The sequence below is a fragment of the Crocodylus porosus genome, unplaced genomic scaffold (assembly GCF_001723895.1).
Source record: "Crocodylus porosus isolate Cpor-Errol unplaced genomic scaffold, CroPor_comp1, whole genome shotgun sequence".
Lineage (NCBI taxonomy): Eukaryota > Metazoa > Chordata > Crocodylia > Crocodylidae > Crocodylus > Crocodylus porosus.
This window is the reverse complement of record NW_017728910.1, coordinates 15005559-15028667: the sequence shown is the minus strand read 5'-3', so window position 1 is coordinate 15028667 and position 23109 is coordinate 15005559. Positions and strand designations below refer to the sequence as shown.

The 23109-nt window shown below is 41.3% G+C and overlaps 1 protein-coding gene across 1 annotated transcript in view; it reads right to left on the bottom strand.

Moving 5' to 3' along the window:
* The window catches only part of FNDC3B (fibronectin type III domain containing 3B), a 307284-nt gene that overhangs the window by 65985 nt on the left and 218190 nt on the right, over nt 1–23109 (bottom strand). The window contains exons 12-20 of the mRNA XM_019532737.1: nt 18664–18788; nt 14973–15147; nt 13811–13897; nt 9784–9922; nt 7819–7890; nt 6591–6709; nt 5722–5827; nt 1855–2027; nt 315–428 (exon numbers count right to left, since the gene is read on the bottom strand). Of these exons, the coding sequence (XP_019388282.1) occupies nt 315–428; nt 1855–2027; nt 5722–5827; nt 6591–6709; nt 7819–7890; nt 9784–9922; nt 13811–13897; nt 14973–15147; nt 18664–18788 (1110 nt within the window). The remainder of the gene's footprint in view (nt 1–314; nt 429–1854; nt 2028–5721; nt 5828–6590; nt 6710–7818; nt 7891–9783; nt 9923–13810; nt 13898–14972; nt 15148–18663; nt 18789–23109) is intronic.

Here is a 23109-nt window from a genome sequence, read left to right as displayed (position 1 = left end):
AAGCAGCCTGAGCTGCTGAGCCCCAACAGCCTGGGGGCATAACAGGCTGTATTGGGCCTGCCTCCATGTCCCTCGGGAGGGGCGGCGATGCCCTGAACGCGGCAGGAGAAGTAGCGGCCCGAATGGGCGAGGACACCTGTTCAGGCCGCTCAGTTAACTGGCATATTTTGTTATCCGGCATCCCCCATTCTCAAAGGATGCTGTATAACAGAGCTTTACTGTAAGTGGTCTTGAATTAGCTTCCATGTACTGATGATGTGTTTTGTTTGAACAAGCAAGAGAGAAGTGAAATGTACAAAGAGCATTTGTCTTACCTCCCAGCTTACAAGTACACATGTATCAGAGAGAAAGGAAAGGAAAGGTGCTTTGCACTGCGCAGGTGGTCCTGCTGCTGTGGTGATTTCGGTTGCTTCAGAATATGGCCCATACTGAGGGAAAGACAGATATATACATACGCACATATTACACATTATACAATGTTGAAGGTTTTCATAAGATGCTCACAGAAACATTTTTAGAATAATGAATTTTCTTAAATATAGACTGAGTCTTCAACGTTAAGCACCTATGATTAATTTACTGGCATACTTCACTCCACCTCCCAAATTATACTAGCAACTTTGCTTAATAGGAACACATGCTCTCTCAAAATTGAGGGCAATATAACGGCCTTTTTAACTGGCAAATCAAACCTTGATATATGTACACAATTAATTTTTGATGATAAGTAACAACTGCATATCCTAGAAAAATAAACAGAACTTTCAAATTGATCAAATACCTAATCCAATTTTTAATACATTTTTCCCTGGGATCTGAATTATTTAAAAGCTTCACATCATTAAGCTCATAATGAAGATCGCTTGCAAGCACTTTGACAGTCAACTAAGCAATGTGTTGTACGAGTTCATACTACAGAGACCATGGTTTCAAAGTGCTGGGAGTGATGAGCACACAACGACAGTCAGAACCCAATTCAACACCGATTAAAGTCAATAGAAACCCTTCTATTGACTACAGTGAGGCCTGCATCAGGTTTTCAGTGCTCTCACCAATGCAGGTAGGTCTTCCAAGGAATTAAAACGAACAAAAAAAAAGTGACACTGGTGAGTATTTCTACATGTGCTCCAGGGGTAGGGAGAGGGGGAGTGCAAGAGCCACTCTACTTAAAACATCCGCTGCGTCTTGTGTATCAGCGTCCCTGCACCTCAAAATAGCATCAGGGTCACTTTAACTAAATGAGCTTTAGCTAAAGCACCCCCACCACCATTTTGAAGTGTGGAGACCCTGATACAGAAGATGCAGAAGGTGGCAGGAGTGCATTAATTATCATGCTCCAGCAGACTCAATTAATCAAGTCTGCTTCAATGTGCTGTAACTGCAGTGCATCGGAGCAGCCTCCCTGCGCGTGTACAGGCACCCTTAGAGACTAACTGGTTCACAGTGGCATGAAATTTTGTAGGCAACAACCAATCGTGTCAGATGCTATGAATGCTCACAGGAAGTAGCTCATTTCCTACAACAGTGCATGCCTCCGAACCACTCTTTCCAATGTGCCACTGCTCTGTCTATTGCTTGACTTGAGACTAACACAGCTAATCAACTCTATGACTGTAGCATACGCTGGCCAGCCAAATCACATTTAAAAACAGCTTAGGAGAAACTGTGTTTTAAACAAAATGCTTCTCTCAAGTGTGCTTTAAACAGTAGTCTTAACTGGTCCTTTTAAAAATCTCAACATTGTATCTGTTCTTTGCGTTCATCCTACCCCTTTAGTAATACTGAGGAATATATTAGGACAATAAAACTTCCAGAACCCTCTCTTCAGATGCCGCACAGGACATTACATCTTACCCCTCCGTCATTCAAAGCCCTCACTCTGAACCGATATGTTGTTCCAGGAAGAAGGTTGCAGACTGTGCACTCTAGATCAGGACCGTGATACACTTCGGACGTGACGTCTGCGGGTTCCATCATTTCTACACTGTACTCTGAGACTTGACACACACTTTCTGATACTGGGACATCTAGACAAGAGATCATATCATATATCACTGTTGAGCGCCATAAATAAGCATCAAGGATTAACAGGCATTGATTTACCTTCTACTGCAAGTATGCATCGTCTTAACTGATTTTCTCTCAAAGTGTCTCTCACCCACAATATATATCAGTCATGTTGGGATTTACTCAGGGTGAGTAAAAGTACTTGTATTTTTAGGTAATCACAGGATCAGAGCCAAAAAGCTTGGAGTAACAATGGATCAGATGCTGCAGTGCTCTAACCATTGTGGAAGATTCAATACCTGAAATAAGCCCATTCATAGCAACAAGCTATTCATGGCAGTAGCAAGAACTAGCCCCACAAAGTTATTAAACAATGGTGGCTGGTATTACCTTTGGAGAGAATGGGTACATCTATTTAAAGAAACAATAAAATGGTGATAGCATTTCCATTCAATAAGGAAAAATCCCACAAAAATATGGTTGAAAGAAAACAGACATAGGCTGTCTTTTTAAATAGCTTTAAAATAGGAGAATGTTTGTCAAAGAGCTCTGTGAGACTTACTCCACTGTCCAAACGCATGGCTGCGTAGATCAAACCACAGAACAGACCCATAAATGATTATATGTAAGGACCTATTCAATTTGTGATTTCATGAAAATAACCAAAATCGGGCAATCTCCACATAATCCACAACCTCTCCCAACTTCCTAAAAATAAAATGCTGGCTCTCCAGTGGGAGCCAGAGTCCTCACAGCTGCTGCAGCCCAGCCATGCGGCATGCGGTGGGGGGCAAGTGGGAGGGGTCCCAGTGCCCAGGGGGAACAGGCAAGCTGATGACTGCCCTCCCTCCCGCCCTTCACCACTGATTGGCTGACAAATCTGCCCGTCAAGCAGCCCTGCCCCTTTCTGCCAATTAGTAGCAAGAGCGGGGCCACACAACTGACAGCCCCCTCAACCAATCAGCAGTGAGGGGCCGGGGTGCATGACAGACAGCCCTCTCGACCAATCGGCAGCATGCAGTGGGGCCACCAGAACTCTGCTGAGATAAGCCCATAAAAATGGCATCTGGCCCTCTGCTCGGCCTGTGAAATCAGCCACCTGCCCCCTTGATTTCAATAGGTCCCTAATTATACGTTAATCAAAATAATAATAAGCTCTTCTGGCACGTTTAGATTAAAGAGGTTTACAAGCAGATGTACTATCAACATATCCCCTTTTCAGCTGGAGACGAAGGATCGCTTCTATGCTGAACATTCAAAAAAATCAGAGGGAAGCCAATACCACTTTTGGATGGAGAAAGACTACAAGGATATCCTATCAGCTGCTTCTTTCAACAACTCATTAATACCGAATTCTCCAGTGGAAATTCAGACCTTTGGAATGGACTGTTCTGGGCTAGTTTGTTTCTGAAAATGTTGCATTTTTGACACACAAGAAGCATGGGCAGAACGCAAACTTTTAAAGCCTAAAATTATACTTATTCATCCACTGTCATGTTATTGAATTTCTTCAATTTCATCATTTTAAGAGATACCCTGTTACAGTTTCAATTCAAACAGTGATGACAGACTTTCAGGAAACATATAAATAGGAGGAAAAAACACAAAATCAATAATAAAATTGTAGCAAGTAGGGGTAGAATGAGCCTTGGTGCACGGGTATAGGCACCCATTATTCCTTGTCTTAATCTCAGTGGACACGGAGATCAACTTATTACCTTCCACTTTACAACAGCTCATTCCATATTTAAAGACTTAACATGACTCTCTGCAGTCTTCTCTAAACTAAATACTGTATTTTCTTGCATACAACACAAATTCCCCATTTTCTCCACAGGTTATCACTGATGATCATCACCTGATCATTGCTGTTGCTCTCTAAAAAGTACTTTAGGAGGAACTGAACTTTTTGCTGGAAATAGAGGGGGCAGAGTCAGCGGCTTGTAAAAACATAGTCACTGGAACCCCACCCCCCACCATGCCCCAAAGACATCAAGACGTCATCTGAGATGAGAGACCTGGACCTTAATTATATCTAAGAAAGGGTTGTACATTTATGCAGTCTATTTCTATTTAAAAAAAAAAAAAATCAAATTTTTATAAAGCAGCAAAGATAAGAAAAGAACAAACAACTGAATCAGAAAAAGATTAAATGGTACTCTCAAATAACAATAATTGAAGTGTCTCTCTCTCGAAGGAACCAAGACGGATAAGGACAGAGGTCTAATAAAGAAGTGCATTTCAGGGAACAGAGAGGAATCTTCTACTGAGATGTTACCACAGAGACAGAAAAAATTGGAGAACAAAAATAGCCATATAAGAGGGGCCAATCTGTCTGTGCAGAGCTGCCATGGATGCCTCAGTACAGGCTGGTGGGGTCTGAGAGGGAAAGGCTAAAGGGCAGAGTCTGTCTTTGTCTCCCCACCATTCTGGCTGGTACATGGAGCATGTTGGCTGAACCAAAAATAAGGCTGATGCTGGATGTCCCTTTTGAACCAGGGGTATTTACCCTTTTGAATAACTCCACATACATTAATTCTGGTAAAGGTCACAACTGAGAGGCAAGGAAGATGGAACTAACTGCATCCCTCCCAAGAGCCTTTACTACAAGTGACGCACAGTAAAACAAAGGCAACTCTAACATTCAGACTGCACTTTTTCAAAATCTACTGCCATGGGTTATCCAGGCTCTGCCAGGGTGGGGCTTGGCAGGGGCATGGGAACCAGTAATGTGGTGCTACGTTGCATTTCTGTGTGCTGCTTTGGGCTGTACCACGTGGGTGCAACTGGAGCAGCTAGCGCAGCCCCTTGCTGACCCCAAGTCACTGGCATGCAGCTATATCAGGCAGTACCCACACCAGCTGCCTCCCACATGACCCAAAGTGGTACACAGTTACACAGTGCAGCACCAGCTCAGCCCAAGTAACCCATAGCTCATGGCCCCCTTCTCCCTGCATGCCCTCTCCGACTGAGTCCCTGGCACACAGCTGGGCAAGGCCAGTGCTGCACGGTGTTCCTGTGAGCCACCTCGGGCCACATGGGCGCAGCTCCTGCCTGATGTAGCTGCATGCCAGGGACTCAGGGATGGGTAGAGAGTACAGAGAGGAGGCGGCTGGGAGCCACAGGTTATCTGGGCCCAGCTGGGCCAGCGCCACTTTGCTTGCTGCTTTTCCTTGTACCCCTTCCCCGAGTCCCTGGCATGCAACTCGCTCAATTAGAAGCTGCTCCAGCTGCGCCTACGTGGCCAGAGGTGTTGCTTGGGGACACAACTCAGTGCTAGCTTGGCTGCGTACTGAGGACTCAGGCCAGAGGGAGTAGGTGCAGGAAGGAGGAGGGAACAAAGGTTAGGTTTGCCTAACCCAAGGGTGGGCAACTATTTGGGCCAGAGGGCCACTTACTGAGTTTTGGTGACTCGGCCCACAGCAGCTGACCAAAGCTCCCTAAAAGCTCCCTAAGTGCTCCTCCATCCCCAATAATTGCCCACTCCTGCCCTAAGAACACCTTTTTGTTTGTATTAGGTTGACTACAGCAACTTCAAATTCTGGACTATATCATGTATCCCCGAAACTGTTTCGCTAACTTAAGATTGTGTCTGTACTCCTCATACTTTGGGGCTCTTTACATTTACATATCTGAACCACAAACACAGGTTCCCAATCAGCTTTAACAACAGGTGGTAAACGTAATTCTTGTGGCAAGTCTTAGATCACTCACCCCACTGTAGCTGAACTTCTTTGTGTTTGGGTTTCCCCAACACTCGTGGTGGCCGACAGTGACCTGGTGCAACACTTAGCGTACGGACAGGTAAACTTTCAGAACACTGGAAAAGAACAGACAAGCTAAGTCTTAGGAATCCTGCTGGAAACACATTTCCAACCCAAGACAAGCAGGGGAGAATGGGCCAAGTCTACTGCAGCAGCCAGTAAGTTAAATACAAAGGGTCAGGATCATGTTGGTGTTATGTAGAGAAACTAATATAATAAATAGCACGTTATTGCCAGAGTTCAGATGATACCTGTCAATCAGAAACACACATAGATACAAACGGCAACCAGCCAAACAGATTAATCCATAATGTTTTTTTGTCAGGGCTTAAAGTATCATCTCGTATACCAGGAAGTTGATAAGACAGATTACTTTGAAAAATATATATATTTTAATAAATAATAAACCTAAATAGGAAGGCTTCTGAATACAAAGGAGAGCCAAAAACTATTATGCACGAAGAACAAAACTTAAAATGGACTTGATATTCAATTAATTAAGTCAAATATTATGTCAGATGTCAAACTACATAAGCAGAAAGGGCCATAATTATATTATTCTCTGAATATTTAGGATGTTTTTCATCAGAACAACATTAGTTTTATTTTGCTAATAAGTTCTGGGTAATATATATGTCCAAAAAAATCAGTATACTACAACTGAGCATCAGTTTATTAATTTTATCACATTCAAAATACTAATGTTTAGGTAAAAACATCAACTCTTTGAAGCAGAAGCAATTTAGCAGATCTAATATGAAAAGCTAAATGAGGCTAACATAGCAGTTACCATCATTTTCACTACCCAACAATTCTTACCTGACTGTGTCCACCAGTGCTGATACAGCATGCCCGGAGTCTATACAAAGTGCCTGGTTTCAAGTGAGTACAGGTATATTCTGTAGCAGACCCACTATAAGCCACTTCCCATTGACCTGCTGTTAAATGAAATGCTGCTCAAAGTAAATGTAGTTAGAAAACAACACACACTTGTATGGTATGGTGTTATTCTTTAAGGAAGTGACATGTGGTACAGAAAAATACCATAGAAACAAATCAACCCCTTGTCTGAAAATACATTAACCTATTACCCTTTTTATGCATTTAATATTATGACAAAGAAAAAAAATATAGTTTTCCATTGGACGGTAAATATAGCCCAGGAAGTTTATATTTCATCTATCCTAGAGAAAGGAAGTGGAAGGGTGCTTTAACCCTCCCCCTGACAAACAAAAGTCAATATAATCTCCTCTGCAGCGGAGGAAATACCTTCCAGGACAGGTGGAATTTTAAGGCTGCACAACAGCACATATGCATGGCTCCTACACAAGCTACAGAAGTGCAAGAGATGAAACTCTCAGAGATGCAGCTCTTGTATCCTTAGTACCTGCCCCATAATCACTCATAAAAGGTGGCAAAATCTAGTTTTGCTAAACAATTACTGAAACAGTCCAAGTATTTCTGCTAATAAATTGTGGTATAGTCTTTCATAAGTGACTCTACTTCAGTTTTTCCATGAAAAAAAAAGGAGTTTAGATCATGTATCTTAACACTTGAAGATTTAGGATAATGATACATAAGAAACACTACACAGTGGTAGCAAATCTTAGTAATAACATTCTTTCATATTAGTAGCATTGATTAAATAGAAACATCTTACAGATCTGCAAGTTTGAACTAGGCACAAATATCACTTCTATTATGAGTGGTTTGGAAATCCAAATTAAGAGCAGTTATTTTTGTTGTCACTAATGAAGTAAAATAAATAAATAAACACAAAGATTTTGACTAAGGTTTCCCCTAGTTTGTGCTTTAATTTTACAGAATGTAAACTGTAGTACTGGATGTTGCATTAATGAAGGGTACATACATGAAAAATGTTTAGACTAAACAATTTAGCTAAAAAACCCCATCTCTGATATTGGTGTGTGATCAAAAAATTATTACATCAATACTTTAACACGTAACACCTGAGTAAGTCACTTCTCATTGTTGAAAATGTATAACTACAAGGGATTTACAATACACAGAGCAGTATCTAATTTACCTTCAGAACTTCCTTCAGAAATCTCTAAGAGATATTTTAGAATTTCTGAACCACCATTGTCCTGTGGAGGATCTGAAAAAACAAGCACACTTCTGTTGGAAAAATCAGGTGACAAGAATAGAGGACTTCACCAGATCTCAAAGTGTACAGTGACTGAATCTCATCCTGCCAAGCCACGCATGCATTTATGGAGGAAACAACCCTGTGGTCAGCTGCACGGACTCAATACTTATCCTGTGTGACGGTGGGTGTTTTCAAATCTCACAGAAGCCAGTGAGAATTAAAGATACCTGCCCAAATTTAGCGGATTCATTAGGGCACATGTTAATTAAAACAGAGTTGACAGCAAATATTTAGTCTGTAGAAGAATTGCTGCTTGGCTGAATCAACAGAAGTAAAGCAGAAATAAAACACCATTTGCCAACATACTAAAGATGGTGTTTTTAAGATCCACATTCTGCCTCTATTAATTGCTTTCCTGACAGCTTGGTGTTGATTTTTTTTTTTTAACCAAAGAACAGCTGGTTTTTTTAACTTATATTTTACTCTTGCTCCATAAATGAATTTAGGAATGAATTCTAGAAATATATAGAATATTTTCACTCAGTATGAATCTAGGATTTCAAATATGATGTCTAGGATCCCTCACCACTATCAACATCATAACATATTATTTTCAGTTGCTCAAAAATATACTCTCGGCCATATAGATAAGTCAGGTAAAGACACGATTCCTGTCTCAAAGAGCATATAACCTACCTGCAAAATGGCACGTTCAGAGAGGACGTCATATTACACATCCTGGTGTGAGCACAGCACTGGGCAGAACAAGGTGACAGTAATAAGACGGTATGGATGTGCTCTAACTATTGCTTTACATGATTAATTTAATCTTTTGTCCTACCTGACTTCTCATAGCAGGACAGTACAAATGAATATTTAGAAACATCCACAGTTCTGGCTCCAGAGCCTCTGCTCTGTTTGAGAGGGAACCAAGGCAATGGGGCGACAAGGGACATCTGTACTAAGCAGAGAGGGGCAGTGCTGTTTTCCATCCCACGTTCCTGACATTAGGCAGCTAGGTACTTTTGGCCTCTGACGCCCTGTGAAGTTCTGGCCTGAAGATGCCTCCCTGTCAGAGCCCATCACCCCGCTGCAAAGTGGACAGAGTTTTTCTTCAAGTGCCCCTTCCTCTCCCTTTATTGCAGTGTCATTATTTACTGTGGTGAGATGAGCTCTCTCTGGCCTCTGAGACCAGAGACTGGCTTCTGCAGCAACTGGGATTACCAGGTTTCTAATGACCCTCTCTACTGGCATACAGCTTCCTCCATTAAACCTGACATTGGTGACAGCTATTAATATTGTAAATTCACTTTGATGGAATTTTGAATTCTGGAGCTCTAAGTTTTACTCCGAAATAAATGTGCTCATTCCAAAAGAAAAAAAAAACAAACGTAAACCCTTGGAAGAGATCTGAATGAAATGGAAGAGGTGATGCTGTAACCAGGTACATCGCTGTAAACTCAAGCAGAGCAGAGCATGAAAGATGTCAGAAGGATATGTGTTGCAGGTATTGAGGCTGGAATCACTGACAGAGCAGACAGGACGGAGTAAAGAAAGGTTACTATTATGGGACCTTCAAACCTAAGAAAAAGACGTCACTGCTACGCAACAGGCAGTTAGTGAACTAGCCAAAAATGTATATAGGGGTGGTGGAAAGAATACAGAGAACCCACAGGAGGTGAATTTTGTTGCAGCCTGTAAAAAGATCTTAGATTACCAAAGGCTTGGGGCCTTTTACCACATGCTCAGGAATCTCAGAATGATCAGATGCAAGGTTGTTAGACTCCAAACCCCTGAACTGAGCAGCAGCATAGCAAACACTGCAATATGATGTGTATTCACATAGGTTTTAAATACACTTCATTTACATTGTGCCAAAGTAAAATAAACAAGCAGCCTTACCCCATTTAACACTGAAGCCATGAGACGTTATTGGCCCTTTAATAACAGGTCTGGTAGGAGGTCCTGGCCGGTCTGGGCTTGTTGTACAGACCAAAATTTCACTTGGACAACTCTTCCCTTCCACATTAGAGGCGATCAGCTGAAATAACAACACAACACGACTACTTAATTATTTTGTATTCTCCTTTCTAGGAGTTTTAAATGAAATACTCTAACAGTTCATTTGACTCTTATTTCTTAAGACAAAAGTGCGTGTACGTCAAGTCTCAGCAAGTTGTGCACAATGCCAACAACAGGCGTTCGATCACAGCACTAGTCTCATCTGTAAGCACATTCTGAGTTTCTCTGTGGCCCACCAGTAATGTACTGTGGTAAAATCTGATAAAGACAATTCTCAATGCGCTTGTAAAAGAAAGTGTCACATGCCAACCCACTGCTGTTTACTCATAAAATATGTAAATAATGGTAGCCAATTTATAAGCCCATTTTGGAGGATTTTCCAGCTGCTGTTCAAAAACAAAATACTTCAGAAAATTAAAAGCAACACAAACTTCAGAAAGATTAGAGGCAGATCAAGTATATGCTTCTGCTTCAAAAATTGCCGATTTGAGATACAAACTCCGTGGGCCAAAACTTAACATCTGTCGTGAGGAAAACCTCATCTTGACCCTAGTGGAAAGCATTAGACTAAGTTTAGGCTTCAGGATTTGGCCATGTGCTTTTACTGCGGGATTGTATATGGTATTAGAACAGCAAACCAAATTCAGGGAATCCCTGTAACACATTAACATTTACAGGGTCATATTAATCCTTGTGATACTCAGGGACTTTTATTCCATCAGTCTTAACACACTGCTCTAAACACAGTGCCTAGAAACTAAATATTGAATTAATAATTCTGAGAGCTACTGGTTTATACAAACAAGCAGGTGTCTTTTCTCCTGGAAGTATCAGCTATTCCAGGTAACCCATTTCCATCTTCCTGTCCAACAACTGCCTTAGATTCCCTTGCGATTAGATAATCTGGGCTCCTACAAAATACAAGATGTATTAATTCCTTTATGAACTATAGTTTCTCTGTTGGAAAAGCATCAATCCTGATTTAAATATTGCCGGTGACAAATAATCTGTAAGAATCCTTGGTAAATTGCTTTTAAGGTTAATTAACCCCAAAAAACTGTTTCTTATTTTTGGTTTGAGTTTGTTTAGCTTCAAATTTACAGTCAGCAGAACTTGATATGCGACACTGAAAAGACCATTATCAAAGTTTTGGTCCCCACAGACAAACCTGCCATTCTAAAGACTTCCCTTTACCTTCTCTCTGATAACCGAAATAACTTCAGGCTCCTAGAGTTTTTCACAATCAGGAAAGTTTTCCAATCCTTTAATCAACCTCATTGCTCTTCTCTGAACCCACTCCAAATAATCATCATCCTTCATAAGTGTTAACAATAGCATGGGGTGCAATATTCCAGCATGTGGTAATATCAACAATGCTAAAGACAGAAGTAACAGAAATTCTCTACTGCTGTGACAAGCCCTCTCTTTAAACAGTCAAGGACTGCAAAAGCCCTTTTAGCTAGGGTGACCAAATGGGACAATGTGAAATCTGGGACACCCCCTCCTTCCTCTTGCCCCCCCACCTGGGACAATCATTTTAATTTTTACTGGCTGGTCGGGACTGGCCTCTGAAATCTGGGACGGTCCTGCCCAATCCGGCACGTATGGTCACGCTACTTTTAGCCAACATAGAACACCAGAAACACGTCCAGTTAATCATCAACCATTCCAACAATATCTTTTCAGCTTCCCGGGATGCTTTCATCTTCTAATGTCTTTCATATGTACTGTTTGTAAATTGAAACCGTTACGTATTAAAGCATGTATTCTTTGTGCGTATCCAGCTGACAAAAGTAATCCAGGTTGCTCTGAAACAGAGGCTTGTCCTCTTTACCCCTTTATCACTCCCCTGATCTTCATGCCCTCTGGAAACATTATTAATAAGCTGAAAGAAAAGAAAGACTCCTCACTGATGAGTGATCCAAGAACTGATCCCTGGGGACCCAACTAGAAACACTGCTACCTAGACTTCCCATTTAATGTGACATTTTGGAACCTGTGTGATAGCCGGTGTTTAACATGTGGCATTCTCATCTTTCCTTAATCAAAATATCTGAAAGAAACAAGTCAAATGTCTTTAAAGAAGTCTATTATAATGCTAATCACCATTACCAACCAAACTTGTAATCTCACCAAAAAAGACAGCAAGTTGGTTTGGCAGCATGTATTTCTCATAAATACATCCCGACTAGTAGTAAAGTTATTACCTTCCTTTAATTATTTACAAGCTATACCATCATGATGCTCAGGGTCAATGTCAGCCTGACAGACCAACAGTTACCCAGATCATCCTCTTTACATACTATTCACTTTCTTTAATGTCTTCTGGAACCTCCCTTTGATCTCTAGAGCCAATTAATGGCATTCCCGAAAGACTGTGCGCACATGTAAATGTGCCCGTCCTTCTCACAACTGACATCAACTCAATTCCGGACTACAAATACTGCCACCTGATTATGAAGAGGTGGCCAAGGTCAAGATTTGTCACACTCCTATCCATCACTCCCTGTTGGATTGTGTCAACTGCTCTGTCAGTCCATCCTTGAAGAGTCCACATTCACAACAGAAAGTGACTTACTTTTCCAGGAGCTTGAGTTTGGCAACAGCCGTCCCCTTTATTTATTTAGAGAGAAGGAGAATCTTAAATTGTGCTAAGTTTAAAAAGACACAATATCTTTCTCTATACTGTCTTACTCTAAAGTTCATGACATTTCACATATTCTTAGACAGCATCAAACAATCTTCTGTAAGATCTGAGTCCTTTAATGCGTGGAACTATTCTCTGTACAATAAAGTTTTGTTTGTTTTTTAACCTTGACGCATCTATCGTGTAAGTTCTTGAGCTGAAGAAATTTCACCCGTGCTCAGGGCTTACAATATCCATATAAAAATAAGAGATATTTTTGGAAAACTAATTGTTAAATAATAATTGCGTTCTGAAAGTACAATGGTTACTAACTTTACAGGTAACAGCTTAATTCTAGTAATATATAGGATCCCTAATAAAAAATGAATGGAATGATGCCACCTTGTGGAAAAACACTAAATTTACAAGCAAAGATTTTTCAAAGGCCTGACAATCTATACAATGAGTTGGCCAACAGGAATTTAGCTCCTCTGTTGCTTAAACTTGCGATTCTGGGAATGTGATGTAAACTCCATCAGCTTGATCTCTCTAAAGCACTCCCCATCCTCATGTTCATGCTGATAACTAACAAGCGACTTTTCTGAATTTTGCAAATTTGTTAATAAAAGCTGAAAAAGATTTCTTAAGGAGGATTACAGTCACAAGAAAAAAAGAACATTAGCTGTAGTTTTCTGCTGAAAAAACAGAAAATTCACTGAAGCTTCCAACTAGGTCAGAAAGCCTTATGTTAAGGCAAGTGAATACACATCTATTCTCAAAGCTTGTCTCAGTGTCCTTATAAGCTTTTAAAAAAAAGTGATTTTCATAACAGCTGAAGACTGGCCACTTGGGGGAGCCAGCAATAGGTGAATGAAATGCATCAAGGACCAACCACTGGAGTCCTAGAGTACGATGGCCTCAAACCATCGTAAAAGGCCTCTAAGCATAATCTATCCCCTCCACAAGTCCTTAATTCAGCACCTCTTCCCCAAACAGAACAGAAGCTTCACAGTGAAACCTCCAAGACAAGTCTATGGCTCAATGTACTCCACCTGTCTAACACAAGCTAAGCAATAAATCATCTTTGAGGTAACCATATTTTCAATATAGCACTTGCATGTGTCAAACAAGAGACATTTCACATTAATGGGTTTTCATTAAAAAAAAGCATTTGCTTGTATCAAAGGCAGGATTTGTTTTTAAAGAACTTGATTTTTAAGGTACAATTATACAGAGTCCTCAGAGTGTACATGATGAAAGTCCCTGGGGAAGAAAACTTACCCTAAATTTGTATTGTGTGCTTCTTCTGAGATTTTTCACAGTACAGGTTAGGTCTTCTCCAGTGTACTTTGTGTGAAACACACTATCCTAAAAACCAGAAGAAAAAAACACCTATACATTTCCAGGTATCATCATCAGTATGCGTATGTACCATTCCTATCATACAGCGAAGCTATATATACCCAACTTCAGTGTAGTTTTTAAAGGTTTTACTCGCTCACTTTTTTAAATCTCCTACTATCATAGTACTTGTTTTGTAATTCAGACTAATTGATCTGAACAACATGCTATTTTACTATACCAAAGCAAAATATAATCTAGAGTTTGTAACATTCTCTTTCTCTTGTAGTGGTGCTCAACCTTTAGACCCCACAGGCCAGATGAGGGGCACACGGCTGGTCTATGAGATGTCTAGGACTCCTCATGCCAGGACAGGGCCTGTGGGCCCTATGTTGCCTCTACACACCAAGATTGGGACTCCAGGAGTCCCACACTGCCTTCTTCCAGTCCCATGTGCCAGAATTGGACCCCGCACTACCCCGTGTACTCAATCTAATATACAGGGCCTTGGACCCATTGGGAGCCCCAAGTGTTAGAAAACAGAGCCCCAGGAGCCAGATCTGGCCTGTAGGCCATGGGTTGAGCACCTCTGCTCCAGATTATTTTTCCACACATACATTTATAGTGTGCGTGTCTGTCCAGTACATATAATCTTGAGTACTTATCTTGGTAATATAAACCTACATTTAATACAGGTTACGATCTATCCCAGAAAACCAACTTTGTAAATAAAGTTAAGTAGAACATGGCAGACCAAATTCTTTAAAGACAAAATACTTCAAGTCCTTCAAATCTTTGTCTGGCAAAACTCTTAACAAGTTTCTGAATATCCATACATCACAGACTTGTGCCCAACTTTGCTATGAGCATAGGATGTTCCTTCTGGTGTGAAGCAAAACTGCAAATCACCCTCACTAACCTTCTGAACTTTGAACAGATGAGCATGAACAACTCAGCAAGTTGTACACTGTTGGGAATTCAGTGAGTTCTTAAATACCGGTACAGGTATTTCAAGAACTCTTGAGTCACAGCCTCAACAATGAGTTAAGCAAAAAATTATTTTGGTCCACTTTCTGCTTGATCAAAGCAATAGAGAACTTACATTATCCTCTTCTTGAATTTCTAGGGTGTAAGAAATAACTTCTTCAGGTGTACATCCTTCTACCTTATTCCACTGCAACGTGATCCATGTAACACCTGCTCGAACAAGTCTTGGTGCAGAAGGGGTCTGAGGAATATTACCTGCTGTGTAACACACTACTTCCTGGCTGTACCCACTGCACAGAAAGATAGAAGGGAAAGAAATGTGCAAAGTAAATTTAAATTAATCGCTTGAATGTATCCCGATCTATACAAGGCCTATAACAATGTACAAAACACATTTACGAAGCGTCTTGGTTGCAAAATAAACACTCAAACTTAGGAAATGGTCAAAGGAAGGATGCAATCTAAAATTCAGACCACTGGGGTGCATGGATGAGTAAATGTTTAAAAGGATTATATGGATTTTTTTTCCCATGGAATCCATCTCATTCTGTACACCTAGGGCTGACATTGCTCAAAGAACAGGCAGCTATCCTACAATTTGCTCTACCCTATTTGTGCAGTGTGTGGCTCAGAGCATAATTTCCCTATTGCGTATAATCCAAACACTCCAAACTGTGGGATTATAATTGCCTTATGGACATTATTTAATGCTGCTCATCTCCATAATTTTAGAGCTCCTCAAAGAAAACATGAATTCACCTCTCACTGTGAGGAGTGGAAGTATCATTATCCCTATTTTACAAATTAGAAATGAGACACAGATAAAATTATGCCTAAACTCAAAAATGTGCCCTGCTTAAAACATGCAGTGAGTGATTTTGTAAAGGGTCTGTAATTCAAACACAGTGATAATTTCTTTTTGTTACGCTTGTGAAAGCTCAACTGTTCACAAATTTGGGTAACTCCAGATGGGCTTTTTGGACAAAGTCATGAATACAAACGGCCAGCTGTGAAATCATGGTTAACAGGTTCAGCATCACGTAGGAATTCTGTGGCAGAGGTGGAGATGACATCAGTTTGGTCCTCCAGGACACTTAACTACCGTACCCACGAGCACATAGCGAGCTGTATTAGTCCCAATTTAAGCAGAAGGCAGGCCAAATTGGTATTTTAGGCCCCCTCTTCATGTCATGTTTATACCATGACTAATACATTAATCACAACATAAATATGCTGGGTGCTACATGTGCACCCAATTTAAGGCACCATAAAATAGGAAATGAGCCATAAAAATGTTGCACATTAGGTAGAACATTTTTATGGCGGACTTTCATGATGCACTGAATTTAATATGAAGCTGTGGCCAACAGTCAGCTGATTACTGGTCTGGTCAAAGGCTGGAAGGATGGAGACAGAAACAGCTTCTCCCACTGAAGACTTTAAACTCTGTACACCTGGCAGTTCTGGTTAGGATGCCAGGCACAGAAGGAGACGAGAGAGGCTCTTGGCAGGGGAAGATTTCGATCCTCAATAGAAACTTCTGCCATTTGAGCAATGGGATAAATGGTAGAAGTAGTCGTCTGTTAGCCTGGATGTGAACCAACACTATAACACACACTTGGCCAAAAGGTTTCAGAGCTATCTGCTACCAGAAGAAGAATGCTCATACTCAGGAATGCTGGGGTCAATCCAGAATCTGGATAAGCCTTTCCATTCCCATCCTCGACATGTATTTTCCTCCCTAGCTCCAGCTGGGGGAGCATTTAGCTCAGAGGACAGACTGTCTCTCTGCTCTTAGGTTCAGCATCCAATGACAGCAAAACTCAGAAACAGTTGTAGAAAAAGTTGCAGTCCTCCCCAGAATGGAGCATGCTCAGTAGGCTCTAAGAAGGTGCAAAGTGCTCAGTGGAGAGGGAGTGTCTGGTAAACTCTGCATTTTCAGGGACTTGTAATTCCCAAATGTTGGGAGATTTTCAGCAGAAGGCCTCTGAACCCCAAATAACCACGTGTTAATATTCAAGATTCAGCCCCAAAGCAAGTAGGTGCTTAAGCTTCTCCACTAACTGACTTCAATACTGTATGTGCAAAATACAGCCTGAGATAGAGACCCAGCACAGAAAATATCATCCTCAACAGTTAGTCTGGCAAAATTACAAGCAGCTGAAAACAGGGTCTTATAATGGGAAGTGTTAGGTAACTTTAACTATGGGAAATGCTGCCAGCATTGCCTATAATTATATATAAATATAGACCCTATGTTCTTGGTGCCTGTCCCATGAATTAAGACACAAAATAACATAACAAGATTGACCATGAATAACACCACCCAAACCTCAGCCCATTCCCTCCCCTCAATAGCCTGAGAAAAGAAGGGTTTGGTAGCATGCCCAGAAGTTAAAAAAAACCCAACAACCCTGGGGTATGGCAAACTGTTGGAGAGGTGGGAGGTTATTCCAAAAGGCTTCCAAAACTGAAGACCCTCGACACACCCTTCTATAAGCAGCTCTGCCTCGTTTACACGGACTAGCTCTGGTGCAACCACCTCTGCTAACTACAGCCGGGGAATACTGCACAGGTTGAGAAGGAATCCCAGGACGTTTGGGAACCCAAATGACTGCATAATAAACTTTGTAGAATTGGCCCACGTTATCTCAGAGGAAGCAGTTAGACATTAAACAAGCTTTATTAAGCTGCAGATGTTGCTAGGAATTTTGCATCTTTGGGACTCTTACATCTTTGGAAGAATCTCCCATAAAACTGTACGTAAATCGCTCTTCGTACAGCTGTATTTTCTCTTTCATCCTGTTATTTCTCTTTTAGCTAAGAAGAAGATAATGAATCCATGAAAGAAAGGGCAAATTATTTTAATATTTCACAGCAAATCTTTGCTGCCCTTCATTCAACCAAATGATCACTCAATTATCAATCAACCTAAAATCCCCATGAAGAAGTGGTCTTTGGCTCTCTAAGTCAGGTATTGTATCATAGCATCTAACAAAGTAAGCTGTTGCACATGAAAGCTTATGACTCTCTGAATTAGTTAGGATACAAGGTGCCACTCTGCCTTCAGCTGATATCATCACTCCAGTGCTATCTAACAGCTTGCAAATCAAGGGAAGCCTAGTAACCTTATTTTTCCACTATCTTCACCTCAAGCAGTGGAAAGACAGGGAGCATTTTGAACCTGATTTGCACAGGTACGCATTTAAAGCCAGGTGCAAGCGGTAGAAAAATCAGGACCTGCCTTGCTAAAACGTCCTTGAGGCCTAGTTACCCACTCTTGCCCCTGCTTTTCCATTTCCTTTTCTCTACTAATGGCGGATCATGAGTCTTGCCAAAGGAAGAAGTGAGCACAGATCATACTATGGTGCTGAAAGACAGAGGGACATCACTTCAATGAAAGAGTACCAGGATTCCTTTCAAAATCTGCAACTCTTAACTTCCTTTTACTTGTTTTTCTTGGTTCATGGAAATCCCTAGTGGGAATTTTACATAACAGATGTGTTCTTTTTGTATTAAAAACAGGCCACAAAACAGCATTTAACACCTCCAAAGGGGCCCATCATCTTAGATAAGTCTCTTCACTCTGAAAACTCCATGTTAGTTCCCTGTGAGGTGAGTGATGTTGCCAGGAAAGTCCTCAGGGGATCTCTAACACACTATTTGTAGTGCAATAAAACTTTAGTCATTTAAATACCCAGCCCAAAGGAAAAAAAGAGCAGCTTCTCTATGCAGTCTGTTCTGTAGTTACATCTTTTGAATGCCATCACCAAACTAGTGATTTTGTTGGAAAAAAATTGACTTACCTGGTGCCTATGTCATTCTGAGCTGCTAACCTGAAGGTGTACCCCATAGCTGGACAAAGCTTAGTCAACTTGCAATGCTTTTGACTCCCAAAGTAACATTCTCGGAAACTGTTGTTTCTTTTTCCCTACAAAAAAAAAAATTCATCGTTTCTTTTCTTATCATAGCTAATGAAACAAATGCATACACTTCTTAGTGGTTACTTTAATGCTTAACTTCTTAAATTTTTTTAAATTGCAGATCACTGACAGCAGGGGAAAATCAACACACATTCAATCAGCTGTCAGACTCCCTGAACTGTTGCAATTTTATTTTCATAATCTATTTCTTCCAGCTTTGTCTCTCCACTTCACTTTGCAGCTTCACTCCTACAGCTACTCCTATAATATATCCCTTTTATAAAACAAAATTTATATTAAGTATGAAGCCAGTTAAACATGCAATTTCCCACCAGTCTGCTTCTTCAACTGAACAACTACACAGAGCCTCCATCTAAGGTTCCCTGTTGACCGTACCTTCTGATCTTACCTACAGCTGTCATCCCCTCTCTATCCCCTAAAACAGAGGTATCAAACATGCAGCCTGCAGAGCCTCCCAATCCAGCCTGCGGGGCTACCAATGGGCCACCGGAAGCTGGGAGGCATGGCCTGCCATGGAGTTCTGGGCCCTTTGGTCCTGCTGGCCATGGCCATTGATGAACGGGGCCCACTACTGCCGGACCTCCTTCCTGAGACCTGTGGCCACTCCCTTTGTCATTGCTGCTGCTACCACGGCTGGGCTGGAGCTTCACAGGCTGGATTCAGCCTGAGGCCCCAAGTGACTTAGACATCTCTGCCCTAAAAGAATAATTTTCTCCAAAAAGTGGGCTCTTGCTCCTCGTGTTCATGATGGCAGCCCTAGAAGCACACTAGTCATAGTCCAGAAGAAGCACCAAGGACACATACTGAGGCTGAGCAGCACATAACAGAAGTCTGCCCTAACAACGGAGGATACATCTACCACGGAGGATTCTTTGGTGGCACAAAGTTTTTAAATCTGGCTCTGAATCACCCATCTACCTCTCTTCAGAATGAGACATATAACGTATTCAGATGAGTGGCGCAGAGCATAGGCAATGATACTCCAAGACACTAATGTTACAGCTGAAGGAACCATGGTTTGAAGCACTTTTGAACCTGCTCCAAGCATTGGCAGGGGTCATTTCAGACTCTGAACAACCCAGGATTGCGATGCAGTAAAAGGATGTTTAAAGAACTCTTGCCACTCATGTTTCCCCTCACTACGTCAAGTGTTTCACTGCAAATGAGAACCAAGTCCAGAAGCCTTCTTTCTTCCATCCATACCTCTTAATTCCAAATCAAAACCTCCCCTTAAATACTCAAGTACATGAAAAAAAACACAGCTCAACTTTGTACAGACTGTAATGCCTTGATATCCTGGACTTTCCCATTGTAAGCAAAATTATTTGCACACCTGGTAACAATCTTCTTAGAAATCTTTTAGGCTCTCAGCGCTTTAAGTGGACCTGAAAGAGACTGCTCAGCCCTAAGTAATGAGATATGTCTGCACTAAAGTAGTTCTGAGAGGGCTTTTAAGCTCTCATAATCCACAAAACAGTATTCTTGATGAATTTTACCTTAATGTATTGAAGCAACAGTACTCAAAAGTATGGAAAAGCTGAATCCCCTACCTAGGGAAAGAACAGTTAAGCCACTGCTATAAACCTAGCCCACGAACCTAAATTATCCCAGTTTCTGCAAGTACTGCCATTCTATCACCTGATTCTAGGCACTTTAATGTATTTTTTTCTTGAGATAAAAATTCACTGTGCAGAGGGAAAGTACAAGATCTTCACATGCAACACAACAACATGAGAGCTCCACGCTTCTAAAAATCATACTGACTCTTGAGAAGAGAAACTGGTTTAAGAGATGTTCCAAGTGCAGCTAGCTTTCAAACCATGTGCACACATGCTGACCTCCTGTGCCCTCTCTTTCAGAGCCACATTTCTTATTCATGGCAGTCCACTCTTCAAGTTCAAGGTGTCATTACGTACCATTTAGCTCTAACATAAGGTATATCTATCTTCTGGCTGGCAACTCTGCAGGTGGGTGAATTTCCCTCTCTTTTCCTTCAAGTCTCCAAACACAAATTAAATCATGGGAAAGAGAAGACCCAGAATAGCAATTTCTCCCTTGGTATAAAGGCTAAGTAGGACTTAGTACAGGACCTTGCCATAATAAAGTCACAGGGATAGAAGGCAGACTGTCTGCTGGATCTAGCTGTAGGTCCATCCATCTTTCATCCATTTCTCTGGTTCCAGAGTCAATCTTCTAAAGTGCGTCCCAGGCAGAGAGAAGCCAAAATTTCTGCCACATGGGTACAGTCTCTATGCAAGGAGTTTCCCTATGGAGTACTCACTCCCTACTAGAATAATTAAATGCTACATTTAACTATAAAGACCCAAGGTCTTTGCAATTGTGGAGAAAACTAGGTTTTTCCTGGAAGCAATGAAAACCCATAAAATTGTTAGCACTGGAGTCATTCTTTCCAAAGAGTCTACAAATTTATACCAGCAGTTTCCTCAGTTGCTGAATAATACTGAATAATAGCTGACTATTCTTCTACTACCCCAAGTCACAAGGATCTGTACAGATTAGTCACTGAAAGAAATGGAACGTCTTACACATGCTGACCTCACAAAGCACGTCAATTGTAACCAACTTATTCACAGAGCTATGTTTGCCCGCTACATATTTGCATAATCACAGCAGCTTTCAAGAACCACCTTTCTGGGGTGATACAGGATGAGGATTGCAGTCCCACTGTAGAGAGACGGCCTAATTTCTCAGGATTTTTTTGAAGTTATGAGCACTGCAAGATTAGAATAAATCCACACAGAGTATTTACCAAGCTGAAAGAGTTAGCCAGATATCTTGCATTGCCCTGCCTCTTAAAGTCAGGAAAGGGGCTCTCAGCCCCTGACAAGCAGCCATAACTTAATTTTTATTTGTACAGTGCCATTTTCCACTTGCTCTACAACTCAATTTTGTGTAATCTATTTAGACTTTGCTCAACTGCTCTAGCTGTCATTCTGCAACAGCCAAGAGAAATCAAGGAAATAAATGTTTTAGGGTTCACAATCCCCCACCCCACCCACAAACTAACACTTAAGAAAAAAAAAGACACTTCTAAATGAAAAGTCATTTATTAGATATTAGATCCTTTGACAAGGACAGTTCTTGATAGAAAACATTATCTTGGAGAAGAAAGGGAGGTAAAAGCTCAGAGGCAACATGTCTCAGTATCCAGGTTTCACAAAACCCATTTCCCATATCCATCCTCTTAGCAAAGTGGTAGTTATCAACGCAGCATTACTAAGACAGGGGCCTTTTTCTTTTTAGACAAACTCATCAGCTTTGAATTATGATGATTTTTTTTCTATAACCTTTTTAACTTCCCTTACTTTACTACTTTTGATGAAGTGCTTGCAGCAATAGTGCTTGTCTCCTTTCCTGCATGTGCTTCAATGACAAAAATAATCATTATGATATATGATTTATTACAATTATTATTATTATTCTATACTCATCAGTAACAATATTGACATATGGAGCGTTACACAAGCTTTGGTTCCATTTGATACTTAGCGCTGCTGTGTCTGCTTCTCTCCCAGGGACCTGAGGAAGGGTACGGTGACACCTGAAAGCTCCCCGGTCTATCCCAAGAATACAGTGGGTTCAATTAAAACAGGGGTGGGTGAGCAATTATTTCAGGCAGAAATAATACTGAGTTTTGGCAAGCCATTGAGGGCTGCATGACAGGCAGCCAGAGGCAGATAAATATTGATTTTCTACATTTTTAGGGGCCCCGCAGGCCGGATAGAATGGCCTGGTGGGCCACATCCAGTCCGCGGGCCGCATTTTACCCACCCCTGAATTAAAAGATAATCACCCGCAAGAATTCCTGCCTCTTGCATACTTCCTGGACCATCACAGCAACATCACCTCAATACTAGCATTAATACTCATGTCTGATTAATCGATGAGAATAGCTAATTGGCTACTAGAAAAACTAAGGCCTGAATACAACATTCTACCTCTTGTATTACCCACCACCAACCCCACATAACCCCCGTACCCCAACCAAACAAAAAACTAGTGGCTGCTGTGACCACAGACTGAGCTGATTAACATCTACAGTGAGGATGACAGCTGGCTGAAAGCTGAGTTGTGGGACAGTGTCAGCAGCAGCCTCTCTGTTACGGTTTCTGAACTAAGACTAGAACAAGAGCATTCCATTGTTTCAGATCCAGGCTGCCCAACTGCATCTAGCCCACGGTTAAAATGTGCTATCCAAGCGGCAGAGGAGAGCTGAACTGCTTGTGTTGCTCACACAGCTGGAGAGAAGCAAGCCTGTCTGCATGGCTGGGGAGAAGGGGGGAACCC